This window comes from Rousettus aegyptiacus, unplaced genomic scaffold (genome assembly GCF_014176215.1).
Source record: "Rousettus aegyptiacus isolate mRouAeg1 unplaced genomic scaffold, mRouAeg1.p scaffold_m13_p_2, whole genome shotgun sequence".
NCBI classification, from domain to species: Eukaryota; Metazoa; Chordata; class Mammalia; order Chiroptera; family Pteropodidae; genus Rousettus; species Rousettus aegyptiacus.
Window position 1 is genome coordinate 139,017,221 of NW_023416295.1, and position 27,997 is coordinate 139,045,217.

At 34.2% G+C, this 27,997-nt stretch overlaps 1 protein-coding gene across 3 annotated transcripts; it reads right to left on the reverse strand.

The window, feature by feature from the left end:
* Positions 1-19,728: 19,728 nt before the first annotated feature.
* Positions 19,729-27,970, reverse strand: LOC107498428 (dol-P-Glc:Glc(2)Man(9)GlcNAc(2)-PP-Dol alpha-1,2-glucosyltransferase). Of its 3 annotated transcripts, none has more exons than XM_016121533.2 (3): positions 27,648-27,970; positions 26,216-26,413; positions 19,729-24,516 (listed from the first exon to the last, which is right to left on the reverse strand). In XM_016121533.2, exons 1-3 carry the CDS (start codon positions 27,816-27,818, stop codon positions 23,461-23,463), a joined length of 1,425 nt encoding a protein of 474 aa, XP_015977019.2. In that variant the 5' UTR covers positions 27,819-27,970; the 3' UTR covers positions 19,729-23,460. The 3 variants fall into 3 exon arrangements, with proteins under 3 accessions (XP_015977019.2, XP_015977020.2, XP_015977021.1); XM_016121535.2 differs by having other exon boundaries at positions 24,344-24,512; positions 27,648-27,946; XM_016121534.2 differs by lacking the exon at positions 27,648-27,970 and having other exon boundaries at positions 19,729-24,512; positions 26,216-26,353.
* Positions 27,971-27,997: the final 27 nt, after the last annotated feature.

The window sequence follows — 27,997 nt, forward strand, 5'->3', positions numbered from 1 at the left end:
AATAAAATTAAGAACCTATATTAGTTGACAAAAAAATCAAAGGTAAAAAAGAGTTGACAGAAAAATTCCCTTGTTTATGGAAATCTGGCTTGCTCCATAGCACCATATTTCAAAATGTACAGAATCTCAATTGCTCTATAAGTCAAAGAATTATTTCTACAATGAGAAACTTTGATTTATAAATTACCATAAGTTATTTCATTGCTTATAAATGTTTTATTTATACCAAGTAGTACAAAGTATTTGTGCTATTTCTTCATAAAATTACTGTTAAATAAATATTCTTTATAAAGTTGATAGCTAGTGCCCACATAAAGGACAAGAAATAATGCAAAGCTCAAACAGGGCTAATTATAATAAAGGTGGAATAAATTCAATAGGAGATTTCGTAACAGATCTTTTCTTTACATAATCATTTACTCTTTAGTCAAAATTATTTCAGTCATTTTATTCCCCAGCTATCCAGATATAGCTGAGGTTAATTTACTTTAACTCTAAGAGTCCCGAAATGCATTTTGTACTCCCTCCCAAAACAAAACAAAACAAAACCTGTAAATGTATTTCAAATTCAATCTTTTAAAAGAGGATTCATTGTTGGTAATATAGGACCATTTTAATACATAAATTGTCATTTCCTGGGAGGAGTCCGTATCATAATTTGGGAAACATGCAACCACTGTTCACTCAAAACATTTAAACCATGGCAGATTGAGTAAAACATCCTCCCAGGAGCAGCCTTCCTTGTATTGAATCATGGCTCTGCCACTTACTAGCTGTGTAACTTTGGAAAGGTTACTCAATTTTTTTGTTCTTCGATTTCTTCACCCATAAAATGCACATTTTATAGAGTTATACCTACTTCATGCAATTGCCTCCAATAGTTTTATGAGGATTAAATTAGTTAATCATGGAGGGCTCATAGAAAAGTAATTGGAATGCAGTAAAATTCAATAATTTGTATTTAATGATGGTAATAAGCTTCTTTAGCTCTGGAGCCAGAGTAATCAAGGATAATGGATGAAAGAAATCTTAGTCCAAATGCTTCTTTCCTCTATGATTGCTAAGCTTATTGCTCCTGTTGGTCATTCTTCCTGACTAAGTGGAAAAATATGGCTGCAATAGAAGAAAACAAGTCATTGAGTGAGGGAAACAGAGACGAGACAAGAGACAACATTTCCAAAATTTGGAAATTTTGAGGGCTAGTTGTAACTCTGACATTCTTGAAAGGGTTCAGATTCTTATAGCTCTTTCTTTGATCTTCCAATAAATTTCTTTTTGTTTTATTTTGGTTTTGCTTAAATTTAGGTTGTTTTTCTGTATTTTACAACTAATAGGCTCTTCCTGAGTCCTGGGACTAAGTTAATGACACCAGATGTAGTGCGCAGCAAGACCATGTACTCAATCAAAACTTGTCAGGCTCCTGGGCGTTATTCCAGGACCAGAGTCCATTTCCACCAGGGCTTGGCTGAGGACCCTTTGACACTGGGCTTCAAGGACAGGACAGTATTGATGAGCTCAGAAAAGTGAAGAAAGAAGCCACAGAAAAATGAATAGGTCATCTATGGTTCTATGACAGAGAAACAACTCTTCTCTCTCTCTCTCCTCTCTTTTTAAATGCGTGACTTCAGAATTATGAAAACAATTCCAAAGAAGGGGACCCCAAAATATTTAAAACACAGATTAATTATTTCAATAAAGGTAGACCCACAAGGGGACTATTTCTGGATATATTTAACATTATCTGGTTACTAAGAAGATCAGTGTAATAAATCATTCAAAAAATCCCAGTAGGAAAATGGGTGGTATTTTGGTGACAATTGCAATCTATTCTTTTAGAACAAAGTTCAAGAATTCTTGTTGATATTATTACTTTTCATATACTTAAGGGATTTAAAATCACATAATTCAAGGTTACATAGCACCATCTAAGCCAGATGTCAAAGAATGTCTCATGAGTTATTGGTCTGTGAACCCAAAAATAATGCATAAACTGATACTAAAAAGTTTAGAATAAGTAAGTTTAATAAAGTATTTAACATTAGAGAGGTGAGCTAAATAGTCAGATTTGGAACCAAGAGAGCAGAAATATTTATTGTTTAACCCACCAACAACTTGACCTTCAATAACAATTGTAGTTATAAATTAATTAATACTTTTGAAAAGATGGCAGCAGTGTAGGAGTGCAGACATACCTTGTTTTATTGTGCTTCACTTTATGTGGCACCCTGCATTCAATAAGTCTATTAGCACCATTTTTTTCAACAGCATTTTCTCTCTTTGTGTCTTTATGTCATATTTTGGTGATTCTCGCAGTATTTCAAACTTTTACATTATTATTATATGTGTTATGGTAGTCTCTGATCAGTGATCTTTGATGTTACCATTGTAATTGTTTTCAGAGTCCACAAACAGTGCCCTTCCAAAACTGAGAACTTAAAAGATAAAGGTTGTGTGTCTTCCGACTGCTCCACTGACCAGGTGCTCCTTTGTCTCCTTCCCTGTCCTTGAGTCTCCCTACCCCTTGAGACACAACAATATGGAAATTAGGACAATATATAACTTAACTTTGGCTTCTAAGTTCAAGTGAAAGAGAGAGTCACATATCTCTAACTTTAAATCAAAAGCTACAAATGATTAAGCTTAGTGATAAAGGCATACATACCAAAAGCTAAGATAGGCCAAAAGCTAAGCCTCTTGAATCAGTCAAGTTGTGAATGAAAAGAAAAAATTCTTGAAGGAAATGAAAAGTCCATTCAAGTGAACACACGAATGATAAGAAAGCAAAACAGTCTGATTGCTGACATGGAGATAGTTTTAGTGGTCTGGGTAAATATCAAACCAGTCACAACATTTCCTTAAGCCTAATCCAGAGCAAGGCCCTAACTCTCTTCAATTCTATGAGAGCTGAGAGGTTTGAGGAAGCTCCAGAAGACAAGTGTAAAGATAGCAGAAGTTGGTTCATGAGGTTTAAGGAAATAAACCATCTCTGTAAGATATAAGTACAAGATGAAGGAGCAAGCGTTGATGTAGAAGCTGCAGCAAGTTATCCAGAAGAGATACTAAGATAATTAATAAAGGTGGCTACACTAAACTATAGATTTTAAATATAGAGAAAAAACCTCATATTGGAAGAAAAAACCATCTAGGACTTATGTAGCTAGAGAGGAGAAGGAAATGCCTGCCTTCAACACTTCAAAGGATAGGCTGACTCTCCTGCTAGAGGCTAATGTGGCTGATAACTTTAAGTTGAAGCCAATACTCATTTATCATTCTGAAAATCCGAGGGCCCTTAAGAATTAGCTGAATCTACTCTGCCTGTGTTCTGTAAATGGAACAACAAAACAAGGATGACAGCATATCTGTTTACAACATGGTTTACTGAATATTTTAAGTCCTCCTTTGAAAAAAGAAAAGATTCCTTTCAAAATATTACAGCTTGTTGACAACGCATCTGGTCACTCAGAGGTCTGATGGAGATGTACAAAGAGATTCATGTGGTTTTCATGCCTGCTAACAAAACATCCATACAGCACATGGATCAAGAAGTATTCTCAACTTTTAAGTCTTATTATTTAAGAAATACATTTGTTAAGGCTATAGCTGCCATAGATAGTGATTCCTCTGATGAATCTGGGCAAAGAAAAATTAAAATCCCAAAAAGGATTCACTATTCTAGATGTCAATAAGAATATTCATGTTCATAGGAAGAGGTCAAAATATCAACATTAATGGGAGTCTGGAAGAAGTTAATTCCACCCTCATGGTTGACTTGGAGGGCTCAAGACTTCAGAGGGGGAAGTAACTTCAGATGTGGTGGAAACAGCAAAAGAACTAGAATTAGAAGTGGAGCCTAAAGATGTGACTGGAATTGCAATCTAATGAAAAACTAACAGATGAGGAGTTACTTCTTATGGATGAACAAAGACTGATTTCTTGAGATTAAGTCTATTCCTGGTGAAGGTGCTATGAAGATTGTTGAAATGACAAGAAAGGATTTAGAATATTGGATAAATTAGTTGATAAAGCAAAAGCGGGGTTTGAGAGGATTGACTTTAATTTTGAAAGAAGTTCTACTGAGGGTAAAATGCTATCACATAACATCATGTGAGACAGAGAAGTCTTTCATGAAAGTAGGTGTCAATCAAAATTCATTGCTGTCTTATTTTAAGAAATTGTCACAGCTACCCCAACCTTCAACCACTACCATGCGGATCAGTCAGCTGCATCAACATCAAGGCAAGACCCTCCATCAGCCAAAAAATTACAACTCAGTGAAGGCACAGATGATGGTTAGCATGTTTTAGCAATAAAGTATTTTTAATTAAGGTATATACATTGCTTTATACATAATGATATTACATACTTAATAGACTACAGTATAGTTAAACTTAACTTTTATATGCAGTGGAAAATTTAAAAATTTGTGGAACTCACTTTATCGTGATATTCACTTTATTACAGTGGTCTGGAAATAAACTCACCATATCTCTGAGAAATGTGTGTTTAAAAATCAGTTTTGCAAAAATATATCTGTGATTGATTTTCAAAGTTACCACAGATTCTTTTCTCTGCTTCATTTAGGCTGTTCGGTAGCACCCTTCCACAGCTCGGCTCTGTGATTCACTTTGTCCAATAAAACAGTAGCAAAAATTTTTTAAAAAGCAGTAGCTTGTTCATTGCTTATGCACTATGGCTTGCCCTCTCTTGCTGATCTTGAGAGCCCTAATAATGCCACTGTGTGAAAGAGCTCACGTTAGCCTGCTGAAGACATATAGCCCAGTCATCCCGACCACCCCACTAAATCTATAGTTTAGTGTAGCTACCTTCCTTGTTGAAATGGTTTAACTAAACTTGTGAGTCCAGCTGAGATCAGCAGAAATTGCCTAGGTTGAGCCTAGCCTACATTGCTGACCCATTAGAATAATGGGCTAAATAAATTGTTTGAACTATCATGATTTTATTGATATTAACTTTGACATTAGAACTTTATTGATATACATTTTATGCTGTGATCTAGAAGAATAAAAAAGGTACTGATTATAAGTATAAAATTCTATAGAATTGCTCAGTAAGAATTATAACTTATTATATAAAATCATGTATGAGTTAAATTGTTGCAACTTAAATCACCTTTTCCAGAAAGCACAAGAACTTTCTCTTTAAATATAAGAACTGTCTATTTTAATTGGTAAGGTAGACATGAATAAAAAATTGCACACTCAAAGATGAGTGAGTCGACTATATTATTAAATTTTAATTTAGCCAAAACCTGACTATGGGAAGATGGCATCGGATAACAACCCTATTTATTTATGTGGATAAAAAGCAAAACAGCAACAGATCACGTTCACATTTAGGCAATATAAGTTTATTATGTAAATAAAATTAATGCTATATTTTTATCTTTATTTGACATACCTGGATTTGTAAAGAGAAAAATTTTGATATGATGGTCTACTATTTGAAAAGTATTAAAGTAACATGAAATATTAAGATTCAAACTAAATCTTAATGACTCAGAGCTGCAACATATCTTCAGAGAACAGCCGTGAAATTAGCTACCTAAACAATTTATCAATGTAATTGCAAGTCAAAGAATATTGTTTTGAAATGGAAAAAAATGGCAAAAGAGAAATGAGCTGTAAAAACCATTGTTGGTGTTGCAAAGAGCAATGCCTTTTTGTATTTATCTCAATTCCTTTTCTATGGACCAGTGTCTTGATTTTCCTATATATATTGATTTACCTGCAAGAATATTTTAATAGTTTAAGATATATGTTAAATGCTTCATAGCATAGTGAATCAACAAACTGACACTGTAACTAATTCTAATTATCAAAAATATAGAGAATTTTTTTTATAGTTACTACAAACACACATAAACACACATATTTCTAAGTAAATGTTTATTTAGAATATCACTTATTTATAAATGTTAAATATGTTGCTAAATAATATATAGATATTTATTTCTAAATAAGTATTTCAACATATTTATACAAATATTCTAGCTGTTAACAACATAAATATTGCTATAAATTGAATTTCTGTTAGAGAAAATGATATGTTATTTTAATTTCAAACTAGGGCTGCATTTTATTTGAAAAATATATTGACCCCTGAACATTAAGGTAGTTGAATCTCAGATGAAAGAACATCCATAGACTGTTGCTAGATTTAAATTTGACTAGAGCTCTGTATTTGAAGGATATAAAGTTATTCTAGTTTGTCACCCTTAAGCATCTAGCTATTCATACTCTTTCAAGCAGTCAAAACCTATTTATTGCATATTTGCTGTTTATGTGCCTGACATTTGTGAATAAAACAGACACAATCCTTGGCTATATGAAGTTATAATCTAGCAAGGAACACAGACAAGTAAGCCGGCAATTTTCATGGCACATTAATAGCTATGAGTGTAGAAAAATACTTTTGAGAAAAGCAATGTCATGGAAGTCTTCTTGAATTTATACCCTTATATGTTATCTTCTCATTTAACGTTAAATTATACATACTTTCATAGCAAATGAAGAGTTTTAAGTACTTAGCAAATAACTACCGATTGATCCAGTAATCATATTTTTTCAAAGATAAAGACTTGGAAAATAAATTCACATATACATAACTAAATGTAGCATGTTAAAAGTTTCTGTTTGTTATTTTTATTTTTATTTAAAATTTTTTTTTAATTTTTAATTTTTATTTATTTATTTATTTATTATGATGACACTGGTTAACAAAATCCAATAAGTTTCAGCTATACGCTGTAACAATAAGGCATATATATATATATGTATATATTTACACTGTGTGTTTATCTCCCATAGATAGATTTCTTTCTGTCACCACATATTTGACCGCCTTTACCCCATCTGTCTCCCCCATCTCACCCTCTACCCTTTGGTAATCACTAGTCTATAGTCCATGCCCATGAGTCTCTGTTTGTTTGTCCTGTTCATTTGTTGCTTTTAGGTTTATATTCCACATGTAAGTGATATCATGTGATTTTCAACTTTTTCTGTTTGGCTTATTTCTCTTAGTATGTTTATCTCAAGGTCCATCCATTTTGTCACAAATGGCAGTATTTTATTTCTTATGGCTGAATAATATTCCATTGTATATATGTACCACAGCTTCTTTAGCCAGTCATCTATTGTAGGACACTTCAGTTGCTTCCATGTCCTGGCTACTGTGAATAATGCTTCTATGAATATCGGTGTGAAAATATCTTTTTGGATATGAGTTTTCAAGCCTTTCGAGTATATACCCAGTAGGGGATTGCTGGATCATATGTCGATCTAAGTTTTTTGAGGAACCTCCACACTGTTTTCCATATTGGTTGTACCAATTTGCAGTCCCACCAGCAGTCTATGAGGGTTCCTTTTCCTCTGCATCCTCTCCAACATTTATTTTTACTTGTCCTATTGATAACAGCTATCTAACAAGTGTGAGATGGTATCTCATTGTGGTTTTGATTTGCATTTCCCTAATAGTGATGTTGAACTTCTTTTCAAATATTTTTGATCATTCGTATGTCTTCCTGGGAGAAGTGTCTATTCAGGTCCTCTGCCCATTTTTTTATTGTATTTTGTTATCGTTGTTGTTACTTTTGAGTTGTATGAGTTCTTTGAATATTTTGGATAGTAGGCCTTATTGGAGGCATTGCTTGCAAATATATTTTCCCATTTGATAATTGTCTCTTTACTTTGTTGATGGTTTCTTTTGCTGTGCAGAAGCTTCTAAATCTGGTGTAGTCCCATTCATTTATTTTTGCTTTTACTCCCCTTGCCTTTGAGGTCAAATTCATAAAATCCTCTTTAAGTCCAAGGTCCTTAAATTTAGTTCCTGTGTTTTCTTTTATGCAATTTATTGTTTCAGATTTTATATTCAGGTCCTTAATCCATTTTGAGTTAATTTTGGTGTGCAGTAATAGACAACAGTCTAGTTTCATTCTTTTGCAGGTGGTTTTCCAGTTTTCCCAGAACCATTTATTGAAGAGGCTTTCCTTTCTGCACTGTACGTTTTTGGCTTTTTTGTCAAAAATTATTTGCCCATGTATATATGGATTTACTTCTGGAATCTCAATTCTGTTCCACTGGTCTATGTGTCTGTTTTGCTACCAGTATCATGCTGTTTTGATTACTGTGACTTTGTAGTATAATTTGAAGTCAGGCAGAGTGATGCCTCCAGCCTCGTTCTTTTTTCTCAGAATGGCTTTGGCAATTCGAGGTCTTTTGTGCTTCCATACAAATCTGATGACTTTTTTTCTATTCCTTTAAAAAATGCTGATGGGATTTTGATGGAGATTGCATTAAATCTGTATAATGCTTTAGGTAATATGGTCATTTTAACTATGTTGATTCTTCCAATCCAAGAACATGAAATATCTTTCCATTTCCTTGTATCTTCTGTTTCTTTTAATAGGATCTTATAATTTTTATTATATAGATCTTTCACATGTTTTGTTGGATTTATTCCTAGGTATTTTGTTCTTTTTGTTGCAATTGCATAGGAATTATTTTTTCTACTTCTTTTCTGACACTTCATTATTAGAGTATAGGAATGTTACGGATTTTTGAACATTGGTTTTATATCCAGAAACTTTATTGCATTTGCTTATTGTTTCTAGTAGGGTTCTTGTGGAGTCTTTAGGGTTTTCTATATAGAGAATCATGTCATCTGCAAATTGGGACAGTCTGACTTCTTTATTTCTTATTTGGATACCTTTTATATCTTTCTCTTGCCTGATTGCACTCGCTAGGACCTCCAATGTTATACTGAATAACAGTGGCGATAGTGGACAGCCTTGCCTGGTTCCTGATCTTAAGAAAGAAGATTTTTAGTATAATGTTGGCCGAGAGTTTGTTATATATGGCCTTTATTATCTTAAGGTATTTTCCTTCTATAATGATTTTGTTAAGTGCTTTGATCACTAATGGGTGCTGTATCTTGTTGAGGCTTTTTCTGTGTCTATTGATATGATCATATGTTTCTTATTTTTTAATTTGTTTATATGGTGAATCACATTAATTGATTTGCATATGTCGAATCATCCTTGTGCCTCTGGGATGAAGCCCACTTGATTGTGGTATATAATCTTTTTAATATGTTGCCGTATTTGGTTCTCTAGTATCTTATTTAGGATTTTTGCATCTGTATTCATGAGAGATACTGGTCTGTATTTTTCTTTTTTTTTGCGTGTTATCTTGACCAGGTTTTAATATCAGTGTGATATAAGCCTCATAAAATGAGTTGGGAAGTATTGCCTCCTCTTCAGTTTTTTGGAAGAGTTTGAGGAGGATAAATATTAAACCTTCTTTGAATGTTTGGTAGAATTCACTGGTGAAGCCATCTGGTCCGGGACTTTGACTTTTTGGTAGGTTTTTGATGATTGTTTCCATTTCCATACTGCTGATCAGTCTATTTAGATTTTCCAGTTCTTCTTAATTCAGTCTAGGAAGGCTTTATTTTTTTAAGTACTGGTCCATTTCTTCTAGATTATTAAATTTGGTGTTATATACTTTTTCATAGTATTCTTGTATGATCCTTTGTATTTCTTCAATGTCAATTGTAGTTTCCCCTCTTTCATCCTTGATTTCGTTTATTTGTGTCCTTTCTCTTTTTTCTTTAGTGAGGCTAGCCAGGGATTTGTCAATTTTATTAACCTACTCAAAGAACCAGCTCTTTGTTGCATTTATTTTTTCTATTGTTCTTTTTTATTCAATTTCATTTATTTCCACTCTAATTTTGATGATTTCTTTTTTTTGTTGTTGTTGACTTTAGGCTTCATTTGTTCTTCCTTTTCTAGTTTTTGAAGATGAAGCCTTAGGTTGTTTATTTGGGCTTGTTCTTGTTTTTGGAGATAGGCCTGTAATGATATGAACTTTCCTCTTATGAGTGCTTTTGCCATGTCCCAAAAGTTTTGATATGTTGTACTGTTATTATTATTCATTTTTATGTATCCCTTGATCTCTCTTTTTATTTCTTCTCTGACCCAGTTATTCTTCAGTAGCATGTTGTTTAATCTCCATGTATTTATGATTCTTCCTGCTTTCTTTTTGCAGTTGATCTCTAGTTTCAAAGCATTATGATCAGAGAATATGGTTGGTATGATTTCAACGCTCTTATATTTGTTAAGGTTATCTCTGTGCCCCAGTATGTGGTCAATCCTTGAGAATGCTTTAGAGAGAATGTATAAGCAGCTATTTTGGGATGGAAAGCTCTATAAATGTCAATTATGTCCAGTTGGTCTAATGTGTCATTTAAGGAGGTTATTTCCTTATTGATTTTCTGTTTGGATAATCTGTCCATTTCTGAGAGTGGGGTATTTAGGTCTCCTACTATGATAGTGTTTTGGTCTGTTTCTCCCTTTCATTCTATTAGTAATTTTTTTACATATTTTGGAGCTCCCTGATTGGGAGCATAGATATTAATAAGTATTATGTCTTCTTGGTGCATGATTCCCTTTATCATTATAAAGTGTCCCTCAGTATCTTTCTCTACCTTTATTATTTCAAAGTCTATTTCATCTATTAGTACCACTATTCTCACTTTTCTCTGGATGCCATTTGCTTGAAATATCATTTTCCACCCTTTCACTTTGTCTTTGGAGTTGAAATGTGTGTCCTAGAGATAGCATGTCGTTGAGTTTTGTTTTTTGATCCATTCTGCAGCTCTGTGCCTTTTTACTCGTGAGTTCAGTCCATTTACATTGAGGGTGATAGTCATTCTTATAATCATTTTTTCTTTTGACTTCTGGTAGCTCGGTGTTTCCATTGCTTCCTTGTCCTTGTGTTTCTGTTTTCTTTATTTCGGTTTGCTTTTGTGGATTTTGCCTCTGATTCTTCTTGTTTTATATTATATACTGCAGTTCTGAATCTTTGGTGTGTGGTTACCATTATGGCTATGTATGGATAGTTTTCTATATATGCAGTCACCCATTTTCTTCTGTGCATGCCTTATCTCTGTTCCTCTTTGTGAATTTGGATCTTGGGCATTGTTGTCTCAATTTGTCCCTATGTATGTTAACATTCATTACTATCTAGCTTTAGCAATTCTCATCTTATCGTTTAAACTTATGATGCCCTGTTTTTAGTAAGGGTTACACTCCTCTGCTTCTATTTGCCTGATAGTCACCTTACTCCTAATTTTTTTATGTGTGTGTATGTCATTTTCTTTTGTGTGAGCTAACCCCTCGCAGTATTTCCTGTAGTGCAGGCCTCATAGAGGAGAATTCTCTCAGTTTTTGTATGTCTGGAAATGTCTTAATTTCTTCTTCATATCTAGCTGGAGGCATTATTTTAGGCTGATAGTTCCTTTCACTTAATAGTTTGAATATTTGATTCCATTCCTTTCTGGCTTGTAAGGTTTGTGCTGAGAAGTCCGATGATAATCTAATGGGTTTTCCTTTATAAGTTACTGTTTTCTTCTCCCTGACTGCCCTGAGAATTCTGTCTTTGTCGTTGCTTTTTGATAATTTTAATACAATGTGCTGTTTATTATTTTTAAAAAATGATATGTTCCAATATCGGATGAATCCACAGATGTTCTATGAAAGCAGCTCTAAGAGGATTGATTTTGAATAAAGTTGGTACAACATGCAACTTATGTTCTCAGTGTAAATAACACTACTGTGTTAGCCATAACCGTACCAACAATTGGTATCTTAGTCAAAAGAGACTATTAATGGATTATATTGAATGAGTTCTAGTGTGGCTCAGAGTAGAAGCCTACCTACTGTGTTCATTGTGAGTGGGAGCAGCAGTGAACTGATCCAGTTAGAACCTCTGTGAGTTTGGGTGTAGGAAAGAGGATAGAAGACCTAAGAGAAGGTGAATATTTTGAACTTAGGTTTTATCTCCAGTAACACTGATCTATTGTTTCACTTCTCCATGAGGTTTGCTATACATTCCAATCTTCTAAGCACTGGGACTCATAGTGACAGATAATATAGACGGAGAGACAATATTCTCTCCTAACTAATGTTTCTTTGTCTGTTTTCAATAACTCTCCTTATTTCTTCCTCAAATCATTTAAAAAGCCAAATTAATGTGATTCTCAATAGTGTACCAAAAGTAACATTTGTTTACAATGTCAAATTGAAACATCTGTGCATATCCCTTACATGGTGTGTAATTACAGCTATCAGATCATTTTCGTTTGTATTTTTGTTTCTCATTCGATCTTGACAGGTTCACTTACTAGGATCACACAATGGCAGAGCTAGGACTTGAACCCAGGTCTTCTGATTCCTACTCATGTGTTCTATACTTCAAAGTTGTCTTATTACGTTAGACAAAAGACAGTCTAATAAGTAGGAAGTTGGTTTATTTTTATTTTATTCAATTCCTTTCTCCCTTATTTGAGGAGGTTATTTCAATAATTACAAAATAGAATTATAAACTAGAACACTTTTAAGTTTAGTTTTGATTATGGTTAATTTATCTTTATCAACTGTTAAGCCCAAATTACCAAACCATTAAGAAATGTGAAGGGCAAATTTTATCAGAACTTTGTTTTAGATGCTTGCCAATTTTTTCTCATAATGATCTACTTTTCCTCTAAAATTATTGTTTCAATTTGATAAGAATTCACTCCTGATGTAGGAAAACTAGATTAGGAAGAAAGTAAAATTATATTAATCTCTTACATTTTAATGATAAACATTTAACTGGGAATTTATGAAGAAAATAATGTAGTACATCTAGAGATTCATAGATTGCATGCTAATACATTTATGATCTTCTGAACTGAATTATTTATCTCAGAAAACATCACTGGATGATCAACAGTCCATAGAGTTATATATATTCATGGACACCCACAGACAGTGTGCCCAGGGATTATTTGGCCTACACTTCCAACGTCTCACCTGCACATCCATCTTTGTCAAGAAAGAAGTCAAAATTGCCGCCTTCAACTGGTGGGAAGACGTCAGTTTCAAGAGACTTCGGTCAACTGTGGTCTGAATTCTGACACTGTCACTACTTAGCCCTGCGATCTCCTATCTGAGCCTCAGTACTTTCCATTTTGAATGAGTATAAAAGGACCACCACGACCAACCCAGGCAAAACTGGAGGAAGAAGGAGGTGTCAGCCACAGTCCAGAAGTCTGATTTCAGATTAAGAAGGCAGGAAGGAGCTAAGGCCTCAGGAAAAAGTCCTGGGCCTCTGAGCTGAGACAGGACCATGTTGAATTGTGGCTCTGGAACCCCGTCGGTCCACACTCCGGATAGGCGGTGTGCAGTTCAGAGGGTAACTTGAGTGGAGTGATGGAAGGATCAGGTGTATCTCATAGCCCTCGGTTGTCAGACCAGATTGCTGTCCTTCTCTGGTCTGCCAGTGAGGCCCTTGGAGGTCCAGCTCAAAGCAAGGCTTATTGGGCAGTGGGGATGGAAGTAGAAGCAGGCTTCTAACAAACTGTGTGACTCTTGGCAAGTGCCTTGTCCATAGCCTCTTTACCACACTCTTACTTTTGCAGAGTAACAATGCCTTCATGGACTCTGGTGTCTCAACAGGGCCTACATGTCCCCCCCACTGGGTCAGAGCTAAGCTGGACTTCTTGAAAGGTGTTTTCCAAAGCATCTGCTTGGAACAGATTGTCTTCTCTAAAAGATCTAGGGGCAACACAGCCTTTTTTAATAAATACCACTACACACACACACACACACACACACATGCATACACACACATACATATATGTATATACGCACATATATACATATAAGTATATATATGCACACCTATATATGCACATGTATATATCTACGTGAATTAAAACTGAATTTATAAATTCCAGGTATGATTGGTATTTAAATAGGAAAAAAAAAGTAGAAAATATGAGTGAGGGTTTCCACGTATTCTTAATAATGGGTAATGGAATGCAGTTGTAAATATCTTATTGAAGTGTCCACTGGTCGAAGGTTTTGAAAATGATCAATGACCAAAATAAGCAAATATATTTGCTCTAAGTAAACATTCTAAAAATGTCTTTCAAAAAAAAAATGAAGAAAATCATTAGTATTCATAACATAACGAGGATAAATAAAATGGTGTAAAGTTCTTGTCAGACTGAGAACAAGATGTCCAAGAGTGCCACCTTGAGTGAAATTGAGGATAATGCATTTTTAAAACAAGATTAACAAAAAGGAGTTACAAGTTGCTCAGTGGTTATACTCACTAAGGAATTAACATCACTTTGAATTTTATTGTGCAAGCAGAGAGATTGGCGTAGTTTTTCAACCCACATCCTATTACATTTCTCTTTCTTTTCATATCCATATTCTGTACACATTCCATAAGAAATGAGTGTCCTGAACGAAATATTCTAATGAAGAAAGAATCTAAGAGTCTTCAATACATAAATGTTTCTTCTCTGGGCTACCTTTCTCTTTGTCCCTTTGTCTTCAGTCTTGCAACTTCACTTTCCTCCTTTCTTTCCTAACAGTTTCTAAAGCTGTCATCCTCCTCACCTCCGGTAGTACTTGCACTTACGTAGGCAGGCGGCAACAGGGATGGCGATGTGGGCAAGAGGCAGCAGTTGGAGGATGGGAGGCAACACAGAGATTTTCTCATGAGGTACTAGAATGCTCATGTCTAATTAATTTTAATGTGTTCCTTTTCCCTACATTTCAAAAGGGACAAAAATCCTATGACTGAGACAGATTCTGAGGTGGGGTTGATTCAAATTACTCTCAGATCAGGAAGCTCTCTGCTTCCTGACTCTCCCTACTCCAGGGCCTCCTTATACCTCTGAAACTTTGCAATATGTTTGGTCATCCAGTCACAAGACCAAATGCGTTGAGGCACACAGAGCAAGTCCCTTCATCTTATTGTTTTAATGGAAACCTGGCTAGCCCCTCTCAAATAATAGCTGTTCTTCTCCAACCGCACTTATTGTAGGTTTCTGTGTGTGATGTGTTATCTTTGTTCCTCACTGCATGTAGCAGAACATTGCTGTTGTTGTTTAACCTGTTTTCTACCTAAAAATAACCTCAGCTCCATCGAAGCACAGGCTGCCGCACACAAGTTTAGAGAACATCAGTATAGCACCCCGCTTAAGAGGGCCAGTCCTAGAGACATACTTCCTAAGTTTGCAAATGCCTCAATTCCCTGTGCCTCACTTTCCTAATCAATACAATGGGAATAATAATAGTATTTCCCTGGTGGTTATTATGAAGCACAAATAAATTAATCCACATTTAAGCACATAGCAAGTACTCCACACTATTAGCCACTATTATTGTCACCTACTGTTTACGTGTATGAGTTTTACTGTGCAATTTCTGTTCACACCCCTTTATTTTGCCTAGTATGTTCTTCATAATGTCTTCACAAATCTCCATCAAGTACAATCTCAGATGTCAATTTTCCCATGAAATATTTCTTTGTTGCTTTAGCCCAATGTAAGTTCTATTTCCATGTAAACCTACCTAGCTCCTTAGTAGTCATCATATTACACTTTGCATTAGTTAGCCCCCCAATTAGAAGGTAAGTTCCTCTTGCCTGGAGGTTATAGTCACTTTTGTTTCTCAGTAATATTTTCACATGAGACCCTTAATAATCATTAGATTTAATTACAAGTATCATAATATCCTACATTAGGATATTATACTTGTAATTAAAGTATGCAACCATATTAGAAATCAATACTCCAAAACTTACTGATCCCACCTAAATTATTTTCAGAACTCTTCTATTTTTCAAAGCAAAAGTAATAACTCCAACTTCCTAACACGTAAATATAAGTGACACTATACTAAAGACAAGGCTCCTGGGCAAAAATGGCAGAGGAACTTTAATTGTATTAACTCTTCTACAGATTGACTAACTTAAAAAGAAACACACACACACACACACACACACACACACACACACACACAGATAATGTTTGAAGCGCTGAAAACCGAACTAAAGCAGGCAGGAACTAGACAGGATTTGATCATTGAAAGATCTCACTGGGTGAGATCGATCTTTGTGTGACTTTTCCCTGAGGACACGCCCTAGTCAGAAGGCTGCAATCTTTGGCTTGAGGTATAAGAGGATCAAGTTTAGGATCTCAGACTGGCTATAAAGAAGAAAAGAAATCCCAGAAGAGGGTCATAGAGGAGGAAGCCCCAAATCTGTGTGTAAGTCCACGGCTGACCTCTGAACTTTAGCCCAGAAGAAAGCAAGGACTGAAAGTCTGAAAACACAAAGCAGGGACCTCTTTGGGGTTTGAGTCTTGCCAAGTTAAAGGTGTTTGGAAAGTACTTCGGGCTTTTTACAGACCTGGGCTAACAAAGAAACCAAAGCCTCCACAAGTTCAAAATGATCAGCCAGTAATTTAACTGCCTTCCACTATTATGAGACTAGTCATCCAGGCTAGTAGTAATGGGAACTTAAAAATATTCAGTTCTATTATTTCAAGAAGACTAATAAAGTATGGGATTTGTGGGTAGTAGATGGAAAAATGGCTACTAGTACAGTGACTGAAACAGTTACTAGTACGCAGTTCAGAATAACAAATTATAAAATATTATAAAACATGAATTTATTTACAAATAAAATGAAACCATGATATTTGAACAAATTTTTTAATAAGAAAAAAATCTTTTATTAAGAATAGATTTACTTAAAAATCAGTTTTAAATATTATGAACCCACAATACAATTTTAGAAGTCAAATAAACCTATTTTCCAGAACAGTATTTAATAAAAAACTTAAAAGCATTCAGAACATTTATTTTTATTTTTAAAAGATTAAGCTTTTCCAGTTAAAATTTAAAAAAATTCCAAAGTATGTCATGTTTAACTGACAATTTGCTTCCATAAGGAGTCTCTTTGGAGAAACTAAGTACTAATTTCAAACAACTATGCTCTTCCATTTGGTAGCTGGAATCTTTCTCATTAAAAGAGGTTTTTACTATAGTTGTCACCACTATTATATTTATTCATTTACTCAGTAATAGAAGCCTCTACAATGTTGTAATAAGCCCTTTTCACACACTATTCCTCTACAAATTACTATACATATACACACAATATAAAAAACATAAATATTTTTACCATAAAACCCAGAAGTTTTTATTTCAATGTAAATATAGCAAAAAACTCCAATCCTGTTTTTTTGTTTCTCCCTTACTTGCAACATGTACACACGTGTCACTTGGTGCACCAACACGAAAACGGAAATGGAAGACACAAAGGCAAATGGAAGATTCTCCGCTTCTGAAAGAACCAAAATTAGTGCGGGCCTCATTTTCCTGATCTTTACAAATAGGGAATATAACCACATTCTCCACAAATATTTTTCTTTCTAAAGCGTTACACATTTGAAGGTAGACTTTGTGCCCATCTTGCCTGCCCTCGCCAAACTGGTAGTAGTTAATATGGATTCTGGAGTTAGCCTGCTTAGGTTTGAATTCCAGCTCATACAATTATTTTGTAATCTTGGGCCAAGCACTTAATCTCTTTATACTCAGTATACTCATGTATAAAGATATCAACAACAGTACTGATACCACAGGGTTGTTGCAAGGTATAACCAATGTGGATAAAGCACTTAGAACCGCGACCAATACAATGTCATGAGTTTTCAACTTTGTCATCATCATCACTCGCTGTATGTGGTAAAAGATCTTAACTATGCTATATAAAGAATGTCGTATGGAAAGATATATTAGGTTAAATTATCCAGTGCGATTACAAAACATCAAAATGATTTTTTAAACATTTACCTTAGCTTAATACAATTCAGAAAACATTTCAAATAACATTATAATAAATAGATATGGTTGCTATAAATTACTTTGTGGTTTAGCACTTAAAACTATAAAAATAATGAAGTTTAATTACAGGAACACTTGGAAATGTAGCACAATACCACCACCTAGTGGATACTTTTGTAGACTGTACATATCCTTTTTATCTTGGAGGGAAAAACATTTTCGAAAAGCACATTTGAATGGACCTAGACGGTATTGTGCTGAGTGGAGTACCTCAGACAGAGAAAGACAAAAGCTGTATGATTCCACTTACAAGTGGAATCTATAGAAAAAAATTAACAGAAACAAACTCAGAGATAGAACAATTTGATTGGTAGCCAGATGGGAGGGGAAGTTTTGGGGGTGGAGTGAAAAAGGGGAAGGGATTAAGTAGAACAAATAGGTAAAGATAGTCATGGGGATGTAAAGTACAGCATAAGGAATATAGTCAATAATATTGTAATAACTATGTGGTGTCAGACAGGTACTAGATTTATTGAGGTGATCATTTCCTAAGTTATATAAATGTCTAATTACTATGTTGTACACCTGAAACTAATATTGTATGCCAACCAAAATTAAAAATAATTTTTAAAAAGTTGAGATCTCCAATTTAAAAAAAAAAGCATTCTCTTCACTACTGTAGATTTAAAAAATAGGAAATGAATACTATATTAGCAGTAATCTCAAACACCACGATTAAAAACATCTTCTAAGTGTGTATCTACCATGTTTCTAAAACACGGTTACAGAGTTAAAGTTTTTGTTAAGAATTTAAAGTATAGGGAAGACAGCATGATACTTCACTAGATGCTTCACAATGACTTACTAATTAATTCGAAAAGTATTAGCTGTAACAAACTTACAAATTTCAAATCACAGGGTTGTGAGGCATCTTAAAAAGCCAATACTATACCAATTGCTATCTGAATCTCTTCTGAAGCATTGCTGGTAAATAGAAATCTTGGTCTGATGGTGATGCACTGACTTCAAATTAAATTAATATTAAATTAGTTGAGCAGGCAAGCTAACTTTTTTTCTGAGTTCTTTGCCCTGCAGAGACAAAACAATTAGAAAACATATTTTTCATGAGTTGAAATCTGCTGGTTCATGATTTACACTTTAGGAAATATAGGATATTCCAATCCTTCTTCCAAATAATTCTTCAATTGAGCTTATCAAGTTACAGGATCTCTGCTTCTCCAAGTTAAACATCTCATATATTCATGTAGGCATTTCTCTTATAAACATTCATCATCTGTTCATACTTCTTTAAACAGTTTCTAGCATTTCCAAAAATTACTACATCCAATACAAAAAGTAATATACTATACATGGTCTGGCTAAGGCAGAGTAAAGACAGATTATCACCTCACTCTTCATATCCTACCTCTCTCTTTAATGAACAACTTTCACGGTGAGGCAAAGTAGCAGCCAAAAACTCAGTCTTGGGAATCAAACCAATCTATAATCTTTAAGTGACAGCATTGACTTCAGGCAAATTTCCTTATCTGTTTGACTTTTAGTTTCCCAAACAGAAATTAACAACTGCCCCATACAAATATGAGCAGAGTCAACTGACAATGATTGTAAATCAGCCGGTATAACACCTAGAATATTATAGGTGCTCAATAAATGATGGCAATGATTATTCTTACTATTCCTTTTCTTCCTTCTCTTCCTGACTTTGGATGTGCCGTATACACTCAACTGAACTGAATTGACATAGTTTCAATCAGTGTGAAAAATCAATATGGTGTTTAATATTTTTCTTGTCAGAAAAATACCATATCTCTTTTGGTCTGATGGTGATGCACTGACTTCAAATTAAATTAACATTAAATTAGTTAAATGCTCATTTTTTAAAAAAGCACAGTATAAATACATTACTGGATTACTTCACCGTGACAAAACTTCTCATCCTAGAAATAATTTCCAAATGTTAAAGAATTCAATGTTGCATTTATAGATACATATTTTAAAAATATAACCACAATTTATCCATTTTTATTATAATTTTCTCACCTACACAAGTTTTAGTATATTGAAAATGTTTGTCTTGTTGTCATACGCCAAATACATAAAAAGTACCTAAATAAAAGATAATTAAGTTATCCTTAAAGTAGTAAAATACAGCCTAACTAGAACATAAAATATTTGTAATTGGTTGAAATCTCTTTTCCCTTAAAAGTCTAATAACTATCAAGAAATCTACTGCTATAATTTATTGCTTGAAAGTTACTTTTCTTATTTTAAATAAACACCAACAATTTTGAAGTCACATCTTATTATAAAAACATATTTAATAGTAAATATAAGTATTAAACACTATAGTAAATTAAATAATTTTTAAAGTTGGGTCAGAAAATTTAGGCAGAAAAAGGATGGCTCTCATTATAAAATCTGATTTCCTATAATTAGCTAATGGTTATATAGCATATTTTTTCTAAGATATTTACTTCTTCCTGTATTAAAAACTTCATTCAGTATACAATATTATATAATTTATGGATATATGGCAGGGGATTGAATTCTTTTTGAAATAAGGATAGACATGTGCCAGGTACTTCCTAGAGTTAGGACAAACACTATTCTCATTTGAAATGAGGACCAACGATTAAAACATTTGCCGTATTGATTCTAAGTCACGATCGAATACAGAAATCTTAATTCTTGTGTAAATACTTTTTCACAAGCCCATGGTTCTTAAGTCATGTCTAATTTCCACTAGAAAAATGTTTTCATATTTGCATACTTGTTTTACTTTTTAATGAAATTCTAATTGCTTCAAAAATAATAAACACTCTCTAACCTAATGAACATGAATTTATTTATCTGAACATTTTATTTAAATGTGAGTCTAATATAATAGTCTACTATTTAGAGGGTATAAATAAAAATTGAGGCTCTCTTTTCTTTTTCTCTTGTCTTCAATTATAAAGGAAAAAATGTGTAAAGTGGCAGTTTGCCACTGAACGGCAGTTAAACTCAAACTAGAAATATACTACATTAAGCTATTTATTAGAAATCAAATTGCACTAACCTATTTATATGACAGACTAAGCACATTCCACAAACAACTTAAAGAAGAGGAGGAGGTCAAAGAGATAAGGTCATTTCTCTTGCCAAAATGACATGTTCTGTTTAACCTCAGGAACACTGCATTTCAAAATAATTTAAATACATACTCAGATGCATTAGAAACAATTTCTGGGTATCCACTAAGAGAAGACATAAATAATATCCAAGGAAACACACAGCACACTGAAAACTTACTAATGCTCTTACTAATACAAAAATAAAACTTACTAATACAAAGGTAATTATTAACAGAATTTCACATAAGGTAGAAAAATTTCAAAAAGATTTATTACTGGGCCTAAACATATTATGGACTAGATTTTTTACATTCCTTAATATTATCCTACTTACACACTTTAATGACAATAATTGCAAGGATCTAAAGGCTCTCTATTTTATCAATACTTTTTTATAATCACCTTTTAAGCAAGATTCAATTAAGTCAAATTTTTTAAACTTCATGCTAAAAATATTTGATAATTTGAAAAATGTTCAAACACAAAGATAATGGGATGTTTCTAAAAGCAACGGTTTATAGCACCTTTTAATTCACAACATTCTTTTCTGAAACGTTCTGTACTCTATTTTATGTACTTTATAGAAAACACATAAGATTAACCTGTTTTCTCTGAATGTAAATTTTCTCCAAAACATCTCTAACGTAGCAAGGACTCATCACTGAAAAATTAACTGAAACAGTGATTCCTCCAATCCATGGGGTAAAATGGTTTCCTCATTTTTGCCAGAGAAAAAGATTTTTGTCTCAGAAATATTCCTGACCACAAAATATATAGTATCAGACAAGAAAGCTGTTTTTCTTAAATTACACATTTTCTTTTCCAATTTTGACTTCCTGAAACTCAGTTCTCCATTACAAATAATGAGATCTTTGGGTGTTCTTTCTTGTCTAATTTAAAAGTTTGTCCTGCAATCACTGTTATAATTAAAGAGTCAATCTACATTCTAGGGACTGAACAGAGTACAAGACTGCTCTGTATTTATTACTCAAAGCTATACCTGTAATTTTCACCTGCACAATTTTATATTTATGAATGCAGAATACTTTCCAAGTCTATTCATTATTTAAAACCCAGAGAAAGTATTATCTAACATTTAAAATAAATTTGTCCATACAGCTATTTTTAAAAGTTTACAAACAAACAAAATGAGAGCAAAAGATGAATTCCATTCACAGTTTTAAGTTTATATGTCAAAGTTAACATGTCAAAATAATACTTTTCGGTAATGAAATGAAAACCCAATGAATGTACTCAAAATAGTAGACACAGAATCCAAAAGCCAACACACAAATCTTACTCGAGCTGTTGTTCTATACTCTACAAAATAAGACTGGATCAAATGACTTCTAAACCTCCTTTCAATTCTCTTTTTGTACAATGAAATCATATACCAGTTACCTTTAGTTTTATATTTATGTGACCTCAGAAGTCACTTGTTTCTAATCTCTCAGTAAAGATAAAATTTGATTTAAAATATCTCAGCAAAGAAATTATTTCCTACAACTTTTATGAGGTTTACCAATTTCCTTTGGTAACTTTAGTGATTTAGAAAAAGTATCCCACAAAAAGATAGGTCTACTTGGAACCTGTAAATGTGACCTTGTTTGGAAAAAGGGTCTTTGTAGATATAATTAATGTCACTATGAGACCATCCTGGATTAGAATGAGCCCTAAATCCAGTGACATTGTCCTCGTAGGATAAAGAGGAGAGAGCATAAGCCATGTGAAGGCAAGGGCAGAGACTGGAGTGGATGCATCTACAAACCAAGGAACACCATGGACTGCAGTCAGCCACCAGAAGTTAGGAAGGATGGTAATGATTCTCCCTCAGAGCTTCCAGAAGTGACCAAGCATAAGAGACACCTTAATTTTAGATTTATGGCCCCTAGAACTGTGAGAGAATTTTTTTAAGCCATCCAGTTTGTGTTAACTTGTTATGGCAGCCAAACAAAACTTACAGCAATGTATTTCAAGAAGAAAATTCCTTTTGAAAGATATTATCAACACAATTTATCTTTGGCTATTATATTTCATACCAGGAAATTAGTGAAAGAGCATCATTTCTAGATTTTTAGCAAAAATCAACAATTTTAATCCTAGATAAACATAGATGAGCCTCTAATTTATAACACTATGAGTTTGTCTGATTAAAATTAAATTTACTGAAATGTTAAGCAACTTTTCAATCAAGACTATTACCTGATTATTTATGTTTTTCAAATATTTTGTCTGCTATTGAAAAGAATAAATAAGTTCCAGTATCATAAAGCATGCCCAGTTTTCTTAAACTTGTATCTATAAAGTTTCCAAGCTTTCTAATGGCTAGCTGTATCAAAGACATATCATGAGATAACTGTAAACAATTTTATCTTCCCATTATTACTCAGACTTAGGGAGCAAGTCTTAAACTTTTCTAAGTCCTTTACCACTTAACTCCCTTAGATTTTTTTTATATGTTTAAAACGCATACATCTGATGTTTAAAACAAAATCTGATGTGATCTGAGGATCACCATTGTACCCAAAAGAAAATCTATAATTTTTACCTGTTCAGCTGCTCATTGTAGAAATAGTCTAAATAAGAAGTCTATTTTTAGAGTTCAAGATGTCTGTGATATTACCACATAAACCTCTGAATGTCCTGACTATTTGGCCACTGAAAAGTCTTGTTCAGAAAGATATAAAAAGTGAGGAAATTAACAACTGCATAACAACTCAGTTCACAAACAAGTCTGGATATGGGTGGCAGAGGTATGTTAAGCCTATAAATAACATAAGGTAAAATGAAGTAACGAAATTCTAGCAGTTTCTGAGGTACTGTAACAGTAAATAAGCATACGAAAAACATTAAATTCCAGAAAATGGACTTCGATTTCAGTGAGTCAGTTATACTCCAACCAGCAAATATATAGACTGGAACTAACAAATATTTCACAATTTCATATCTTTGAAAAACTCTTTTCCACACATAGAATGTATAATGTCTATTATCTGCTAGCAGGTATTTATGAGCATATGTGAATTTCCAAACTAGAAATACAGAGACTAAGGTAATCACAAAAAACTGAATTCTACGTTTCCAAGCTAAGCAAAAAAAAGCTTTAATTTTGCTAGGAGACAGTAGGTGAGGAAAGGAAAAAAAGAGAGTGAATGAACAGAAGTAGAACAGCTGAGGAAAATGTAGACAGGCTTCATGACTGCTTCGATCACCAACAACAATTCCACCATTAACTGCTACAAAAACACAAAACAGAGACATTAGAAGGATGTATGGCCAAGTGAGAAGAAAAAGCATACTCAGGTTCTTAAATGACATGGAATAAGCCAAAAGGAACTGAAGAATTTTCCTGAATTCTGAAAATGGTCCTTTAATAGGGGGAAGCCTCTCTTCCTTCTTCTTGTGTAGCTCAGTTTTCCAGGCTTCAGTTAACTTTTGTGCAATGATGTTTCCTGCGCAGAAGACAGCCCAAACAATGTTTGTTTGACGAAACATGAAGCCACAAAATCCAAGCAAGGCTGACGTTTTATGATTTCCATAAAGACACATCAAATAGGCAAAAAGAGTAAAAAACATGGATCCTGCTTCTGTATAATAAAGGAAGTTAAAAAAATAGAGTGTGGGAAATACTGCTAGGGTTAATGTTGACAAGATTCTCTGGATACTTGAACCTGCCTAGGAAGAAGAGAAAACGCAGTTAAAATTATTTTATGATAAAACAAATAGGCTCTCTCTGTTGAACAAAGATATTTATTTAAAAACAAATAAAAAAACTATATGAATTTATTTAAATAAAATTATTCAATATTAACCTTATTTCTGGCTTTGCAAAAACACAATAAATATTTATAAGAACACCCTGGCACTTTTTAATTACACCTATCAGTTTGGAAGCTGGTAAGACAATAAATGTGAGTGCCAAAGCTTTTATGGACTAAAATGTTTTGAATCATCCAACAAATAGTTAAGGAATTATTGTGTATAAGACACAAAACTAAATTTTACATGGAACTTGGAGATAAATGAAACACAGTGCAGGTGGTCCCATTTCCCTGAGCTTAAATCTTACTACCTTCAATAAGCATTCACTTAGCCATAGTCACCAATTTATTTTAAGGATATCTCTTAACAACTCTGCAACTAGAGAGAATGTAAATATGTACATAGCATGTATACTACCATACGCAATGATCTTACTATTTCATGATGAAATTACAGGGATTTTCTTGAAAATACTAGGCCCAGTCTAAAGTAAATATCTTTTCTTAGCCTTTGTGACATAGTTTTTCAGAATTTGAAAGTGTTCTCATCTCCTTGAATTGCAGCCTCTATTTAATCTAAATCATCAGATCAAACCGTGCCATTGGCTTCATTAAAACTAAGGGCTGTCCATCACCTATGAAAGTTCAAAATCCTTTCCTAACACTAAAGACATTCATGACTTCATCCCTACCTGCTTCTCCAGTTCACACCCTGTACTATTATAATCCTCTAATTCTGAACACCACTTCCCTGCATCTTGTTGCTCAAGATGACTTTATACTTTTGCTTATGCTTCTCCTGCCAGGATTCATTCCCCACCATACAGCCTTATCTGTTTATCAAGATTCAGCTCAGATAACATCTCCATGAAGCCTTACCCAATGCCACTGATACTTGTCCCCGCCCCCGCCAGTCTGCTGTCATAAGGTCTCTGCTCTTCCTCTGTATCTGCATAATGTCTTATACCTATCTCTCTGTCATAATTTACACTATTGAAATCATCTCTTTAAGTTTAATTATTATAGTTATTTATTGAATCCTTACTATTATATCAGGCACTATGCTAAGCACTTTTTATTAATCTCCTTTACTTTATAACCATCTTATGAGGTAGATTCTATACTAGTCTCATTTAACAGATGAAGACATGAAGTCACTAAGGGGTAGTAACTCTCCTAAATTAACACAGAAAGTGAATAGCATTCAAACCCAGGCAATTCACCTCCAAGGCCTGCATTCTTAACTCATAAAAATTCCTCAGGTAATGTTTGTTTCTCATAATGAAGATAGAACTTTCATTATAAAAAAGAATGCCTTATTTACCTCTATAGTTCCAACGCTTAGCACATGGAATACTAACTGAACTGGTCAGTAAATACTAACTGAACTGGTTTGACTCATGAACATTTACTTTACATTTTACAAATAAAGTTATTCAAGTACTTAAATATAATTTTCTTCTAAAATGGAAGTGGGGGATTTGCTTTATCTTCAGAAAATATCCACAAATACTAAGTGTTGAAGACATTTTTCACCAAATCTCAGAACCAATTTATCATAATTGTGGCCCTGAATGCATATAAATTTATAACAAATTATTTTGAAAACATACCTTGTGTCTGGGCTGTACCTTGCGAAAAAGCAAATATAGTAAATAGAAGTTGCCAACGCTGAAGAGAAGATTCACAAATCTGAGCATTCCAATGGAGCACACAACGTGCTCAGACAATCCAAAGATCCAACTGGCAGGTTTGACCACTCCAACAGACAGCAGGTATAGGCCAGGTAATGTAGTAATCATGGGGTCCCACTTAAAAATGAAAGGGCAACAATGAAGGAAGAATAATAGAACCAACACAAAGGCATCAAGCTCAAAAACATCTTCACCAACAATCAGGCAATTTTAGAAGTTATTCTGTTTCTACTCTTTAGAAAGACTTATTCTTCAGAAAAGATGCATTTTGGCGATTAACTTGCAAATGCTCCAGTTTTTAAAAGTGTGGAAATACCAGCAGGAACTGATAAGTTTGGAGAGAAAAAAGTGTTAGAGATTAAAAGAGATTAAACCATAGGCTCCATAATGACAACTGACATGTACTGAGCCAGGAATTGTGTTAAACTCTCTGCATTTAATCCTGCAATATGCCCTAGAGTAGATACTATTATTTGTCATTTTCAGATGAATAACCTGAAACTCAGAAATTTACAAGGTCACATAACTAGTAAATATGCTCCAAAATTTAAAATCAAGTCTTTCTCTAACTAGATTTTAAATTTCTAAACACTACGCTATATTGCCTCACCAGAAGAGGAAGAATAATGTGGCTACTGTAAATCCTCACTTAACATCCATAATAGGCTCTGCTACTTTATGCTAAATTACAATGAAACCAACTTTACCATAGATTAATTGCCATAAACAAAGTTTCTACCACATCTCACCAAGGTTATAAGTATGCTGAACAAAGCAAGTTACTCCTGGGCCTGCTGTACTTGATATTTTTATCTATATCTATATGTAGTCAATTATATATTCAAACATGATACCACTTCACCAGTTGCCAGTTTATCCAGTTAACAAAATGGTCCTAAAAACACCAGGAGCAGAATTAAATAATTTTTTATTTCTTAGTGACTCACAATATCCCTTCCCCACCTTGTTTCATCCCCAAAATACATAATGAGGTGCCTGACAGGTGAGCCAAAGTGAAATGTTCTGATGTTTCCCAGGAGCAACCAAATGCCTTAGCCTGGGATTGGGTAAGGAGATAACCTATCATCAGTTGCTAAGAAGAGGGACAGTAACTTGGTTCCCTGTTACTCTCCCAGAACATTACTTCCTAAGAGACAGATCTGCTGTTTATTCACTTATTAACAAATATTTCACAGATCTCAGAAACAAGAACAAAAGATTACCCAGTTCCTTTCATGTTTGAGGCTGGGAGGGTGGTGCTCAGGGAGTTAAAACTGAGGGTGAAGAGAAACTAGCGCTGGGGCCAAACTCCTTGGCCTGTCTTGGGGTGAGGACAGGGTGGGGACCCCACCTGTGAGAGGGAGAAATGGCCCTCACAGTAGCGCTGCGCCTGCGGCAGGTGGAAGATCTCGTCCATGTAGGGTTCCCGAAGCGCCCGGCTGAAGGCGGAGAAGAGGAGGCAGGATACTAAAAAGGTGCAGCTCAGGGCAGCCGAGAAGTAGTAGCCCTCCAGCTGTGCCATTCCTGTCTCAATAGCCACAGGCCAAGAACCCAGTCTTAGAAAATGTGTGCCGGGTTCCCGAGCTTGCAAAGTCGAGCTTGAAACTCTGGCTCGAAATGGGCGCGCAAGGCGGGACTGGCCGGACAGGACCGAACATAGCCGGAAAGCAAAGGATGCTGGGAAAGAGAGGACCCTCAGCT

Coding starts and splice junctions, on each gene's coding strand:
- LOC107498428 (XM_016121533.2), bottom strand. CDS start 27,818: ATGGCACAGCTGGAGGGCTACTACTTCTCGGCTGCCCTGAGCTGCACC. Junction 26,414..27,647: donor GCCATTTCTCCCTCTCACAG/GTGGGGTCCCCA, acceptor TTCATTTTTAAG/TGGGACCCCATGATTACTAC. Junction 24,517..26,215: donor AGGTACAGCCCAGACACAAG/GTATGTTTTCAA, acceptor TCTTCTTCCTAG/GCAGGTTCAAGTATCCAGAG.